The sequence below is a fragment of the Odontesthes bonariensis genome, chromosome 15 (assembly GCF_027942865.1).
Source record: "Odontesthes bonariensis isolate fOdoBon6 chromosome 15, fOdoBon6.hap1, whole genome shotgun sequence".
NCBI classification, from domain to species: domain Eukaryota; kingdom Metazoa; phylum Chordata; class Actinopteri; order Atheriniformes; family Atherinopsidae; genus Odontesthes; species Odontesthes bonariensis.
This window is the reverse complement of record NC_134520.1, coordinates 3,747,612-3,752,693: the sequence shown is the minus strand read 5'-3', so window position 1 is coordinate 3,752,693 and position 5,082 is coordinate 3,747,612. Positions and strand designations below refer to the sequence as shown.

General features: G+C 38.7%; 1 protein-coding gene and 1 long non-coding RNA gene across 3 annotated transcripts; both read right to left on the bottom strand.

Annotated features, from left to right (window-relative positions):
- Window positions 1-2,546, bottom strand: LOC142400956 (uncharacterized). 2 transcript variants are annotated; one of them, XM_075486197.1, is made up of 10 exons: window positions 2,480-2,546; window positions 2,303-2,390; window positions 1,811-2,156; window positions 1,601-1,718; window positions 1,432-1,523; window positions 1,218-1,332; window positions 938-1,027; window positions 687-848; window positions 418-597; window positions 1-322 (listed from the first exon to the last, which is right to left on the bottom strand). In XM_075486197.1, exons 3-10 carry the CDS (start codon window positions 1,862-1,864, stop codon window positions 120-122), a joined length of 1,014 nt encoding a protein of 337 aa, XP_075342312.1. In that variant the 5' UTR covers window positions 1,865-2,156; window positions 2,303-2,390; window positions 2,480-2,546; the 3' UTR covers window positions 1-119. The 2 variants fall into 2 exon arrangements, with proteins under 2 accessions (XP_075342312.1, XP_075342313.1); XM_075486198.1 differs by lacking the exons at window positions 1,811-2,156; window positions 2,303-2,390; window positions 2,480-2,546 and having other exon boundaries at window positions 2-322; window positions 1,601-1,763.
- An 800-nt stretch (window positions 2,547-3,346) lies between these two features.
- Window positions 3,347-4,132, bottom strand: LOC142400955 (uncharacterized). Its single transcript, XR_012773015.1, has 3 exons — window positions 4,029-4,132; window positions 3,819-3,890; window positions 3,347-3,712 (listed from the first exon to the last, which is right to left on the bottom strand). It is a non-coding gene; the product is annotated as an uncharacterized LOC142400955 (long non-coding RNA).
- Window positions 4,133-5,082: the final 950 nt, after the last annotated feature.

Sequence of the window (5,082 nt, the reverse complement as noted above, 5' to 3'; positions counted from 1 at the left end):
ATCATACAGTATGCACAAACTGTATAACAAATCCACACATTTGGAGTGGAGAGCAGGTTGGTGTGGGCTCTGCAGGTACAGAGTGTTTTCCAGACTTGAACAGAGCGCAAAGATGGCCGTCATAACTCTTCATCCGTTGATGAGCTACTGTCCAAGTTTTCTTCCCCGGAGGAAGACTCATCTAAAGACACCATGTGCTGTCCCAGAATGCGCTGATATGTTGTGCGTGCTGCAGTCTGCTGAGCTTGAACTTTGCACAGTCTTTGTTTCAATACGCAGAGTAGTCCCTCACGTCCACTCTCTGTCAATGCTGCAGTACTGCCTAAGATTATTTGATAGCAAATATTAAAAGAACTTGTTAGTTTTATCATTACAAATAATCATTAAAAATATTTAAAAAAAAGCATATATACATACTTTGACCTGTGATTCCTTCAGAGAGCTGGGAGGAAAGCGTTTCAATCGTTCCAGCCATGCTCCGCATGTACTCCCAGTGCTGCTTGATTTCACGAACCACAATTACCGCTTCTTCTTCAAGTCTATTCAGCAGCATTACTTTGTCAAAAACTTTTTTTTTCTGGCACATATCACCGTGACCTGCAATTCATCACATCAAACACGTTAGCAATTATAGAAAGGTTTTAAGGTTTGTGCATGAGCAATCTTACACACTCAGTCTTACTTACATTCCCAAGGCCAGGAGAAGTTGTCTTCAACCAAGAACTCATCAGGAGGAGGGAGTTTGTCAGCATCACCCACAACAGTGTTGTAGTCAACAATGGCATCATCCAAAGCTTTCTTTTCTGCAGCAATCTTTTTTCTAAGTATATGCCTCCGCTTACTGCCAACTGAAGGATGAAACAAAATGATTGCGTGAAATTATAAATTTACAAGGTAATAAATAATTAAAAAACAAAAATAGCCTTTATAGTCTCACCAGTCTGACGATAGAGCTGAAACTTGCGCTGCTTGATGCTCAAATATAGTCCTTCGATGGTCTTCTGCCTATCATTTTGAACAGTTGCTCCTTGTGAAGACAAGTAAAGTTGTGACAGAGTTCAGTGACGGAGGCAAAATTTATTCAGTACAAGCAACATTGTCAGAACCATAAATAAATGTGAAAAAACAAAACAATTTCAATTGATGTCATTTACAATTAGTGAGTTCCAGCAGAGTTCTGTAAATAAGCATAATGAACAATCTTCTCCCCGTACTACCTGTGGTCCACTGCTGAACATCACACACCCATTGCTGGACTGCGTCTTCATGTATAGACAACTCGGTAGTGAGTTTTTGAAGGTCCTTCGTTGCGTCTGCAATCCTCTGTACAGTCTGTCAAAAACAAATGCATTGTATCATTTTCTCCAAAAACAACAAATTTTTTTTTTTAATTAAAAAAAAAAAAAAAAAAAAAAAGCGTCAATACCATACCTTGATGTATCTTTTAGCCAATGTCCAGTCAAGGTTTTCTGCCTTCCTCTTGTTCCAGCCACTTGCTTGGATCGTTAGCATGTCTGTGCGAACTTGACAAACAAACCACATTAGGCCAAGAAACCAGAAACTAAACAAATTACACAATTTAGATGAAAAGATTATTTACCTGCTTTTGCCATGAACTTAGAACATATGGCTGCTCGAGAAAGGAAACTGTTGACTTGTTCTACTTCCTCTCCCATGGTTGTACCTGCTCCTTCTTGGTTACGTCCTCCCCACTTCAACTACAAAACATTTAATGAATTGTTACACTTTGAAAAAACACAAGACTGGGGATTTATAGGGGGTATTATAAAAACAATTTGTCAATAATTACCTCACACATCCATGAATGTGCTTTAGCATGCATAATTGAAAGAAATGGGTGCATGTTCAACAGGTCTTGTAGCTCTGGACAGAAACGGACAACCCTCTCCAGATATGGCCAGTATTTGCAGACTACGTCAGAGCAAAAAAACTTCAGTCGGTGACGCCAACTGTTTCTGAAGATATAACGGGTACGCAAATATTTCACCACGGAACATATTCAGTCCTTTGAGCAAGACCCCATGACGGCAGACCGCAACTTCAACACCTTCCTCATCCAATTTGCTTGCCGACTTGCTTGCAGACTCTCGTGCTGCCACCCATTGACCTGTACCACAAGTCCCTTTTGCAGGATTCTAAAAAGAGATGAAAGCAGATATATGTAGATAAACTCAAACTGTATGAATAAAGCTGTAAATGTCAATGTTGTGGTCATAGTAAATAAAAATTGTAAGTAGACTGCAAGTGTTTATCAAAATTTAAAAATAAAATGTAAATTTACATGTTTGGTTGTCCCATGGATGTAGTCAACAAAGGAGGACACTTCGGCATCCTTGGCCAGAAACACACCATCGAAAAATCCATCAGGTCTTAAAAAAAAAAAAAAAAAAAATAGAAAGGATTAAAATGACAATTACAGTAGCACTGTAGAATTTATATGGAACAGAATTCTACACACCCCGGTTGGCTCTTGAAGCGGTAAAGTTTCCGATTTCCATCCACTGCAACAGCCAGCATGGAGGGTGTGCATGCAGGACATTGAAAATGCTGCACCTGAGACAGCCTTTCCACTTCGTATTTGGCATAGGTCCATTCCAGAAATGACTTCTGCATAGTATCCCCACATATCTTGCCGCTCTAAAAGCAAAACATAAAAGGCATGAGGACAGGGTATATCTGTTCTCTGACCCTGGATTCTGCATTCAATTCCAATAAGCCTGCACCACCTCAGCAAACTTGGTTGTTTTCTTGAACAACATCTTGTACTCACCCGACCAAAGACTTTTGTGCGATGGTCTAGCATGCTAACAAAAGCTTGCCGTGACATTCCTGGGGCAGTGATCTTGAGATCCTCGTATGTACTGAACAAATCCACAGTGTACAAAGTGTCAAAATTGGCTGTGGCTAGCCAATAACCACTATCAACCAGATCACCCATGTCCACTGACAAGGACTTTCCACAGGGGCAGCTGACACGTGGGAGGGACAGATTGTAACGGCCTGAATATCAAAAGAAAAGTTATTCCAAAACACAAGGAATATAAAAAGTTGATACTGTATGAAAAGACTATTTTGGAAAATCCTTACCATTCATTCCAATCAAAATTACTTGCTTTCCTGGGGAAACACTCATTTGCCCAGTAGAACAATCACAGTGAGGATACATGATTGGTAAGACGCACTCTAGGAATGAAATAAGAACATTTCACATTATAAATAATTGGAAAATAAGGGTGTTCTTTCAGGGTGATATAACTTAATATTGTATTTAACACATTTTAATTACAAAATAGCCTATATAGTTATTAACAATGGTTACCTTTTTCATGGTAGGAGAATTTTCCTCCCTCATCTTCCTTGATGTATGTGGAAGGTGACAATGGCCTAAAAAAACCCTCCATCATAGATGTTCTGTTATGGAGTGCAATAGACTCATGTGTTGTAACATCACATGCAGTACAGTAACGTGGTCTTGGCAAACAATCTCTGCATGTCACTACTGCAAGCTTTTGTCCACAGTGTTGGCATAATCCCTGTTTAGGCCTCTCTGATGATAACATATGGTTAACCATAAAGGGCCTTAACATAGTCCACTTTTGCAAGGTTGAACTTTGCCTTTCCTTCCACTGTGATGAGACGGGTTCTTCAGCAGGACATCCCAAGAGATCTTGTACTTCTTGGATAAGGGAGTCTAAAAGACAAAGGAGAAAATCTGCTGTAAAGTAAGGTTCAATGTAGCTAAGCACAACAAGTGAAGAAAAAAAAAAAAAACAAGTAGGGAGAAGAAGAAAAGTAACCTAAGTTTTGGATGGTCTCCGTCTCTTGTCCATATGTCGAAGAACAGGAAGGTTCTGTGCTCCCAGATGTCACTGCGAAAGTATAATGATTCATTTTGTAATTAATCATTTAGTTTTATATATATATATATATATATATATATATATATATATATATATATATATAGTATAAAAAAAAATATAATAACAATTAGCTTGAAGACCACCAACCAGTGACTTGTCCCCGTTTCCGTTTCTCCCCAGTCCTCTGTCTTTTATGGAGAGGTTGGCCGTCCTCGTCTTCCTCAAGCCAAACAACCTTTTCTGTCCGAGTTTCAGACCCTGTCGCTGACTCTTTACTTTGACTCTGTTTGACGTGAAACACACCACTTTAATATCAGGCAATAGCAGCATCCGTATGAACAGGCAACTGTAAAAAAAAATGTTCCATACATACAAATTTCTGGCGAGACATATTTAATATTACATAATAACTTCAAATTGCCTCCAGGGGTGTCAAACTCATTGTCAACGAGGGCCACAGCAGCATAATGGTTGTGAGAATTTATTATGTATTCAACTTACAAATGTTACATATATGTAAAAATGTTACATATATGTAAAAATAAATGTTCAGTTTGAAACCCACATTACTTGAATCAATGTTCAAAATATTTAAGCAAATAAAGAAAAATATGTGCCGTTCAATCGGATTGGATCTGCACCCTCTGTCTGACAAATAGTTGGTGGTCAAGGATTATGGGTAGTGTAGGCCTTTCCGCCATCCAAAAATACGAATAAAACTTTATTTATCAGAATCGATGGAGAAAAAATAAAAAATTCTGAGGGCAACAATAATCTATTTTATTGTTGAATTATCAGTGAAACTTTGACACGTTTGTGTTGAGAAATGTTGTGATATCATTAAAAGAAATCCTTAAAATAGTGAGAAAAATACTTCCGGGGCAGAGGTTCCTCGGTTTACCAATCAGATATAAGCTCAGTGTGGTGCATCGAGATTTTTTCACAGAGCCGTAAACCGGAAGTCAAAAGAGACGGTAGCTGTGTTCGAAACCGCCTACTACATACTTGCAAACGGCATACTCATTCGATCAGACAGTATGCTGTATAGTGCTACTAAAGCTAGCCGCAGCGAGTAACGCACTTCCGGTTATTTTCACAAAATAAAATACCCGTTGCCTTTTATCATAGGGAAAGCCATTACGATACAATTGGTGCTTTTGTTTTGAAACAGGAAGTGAACCTACCCTCGTAACTAGCATAG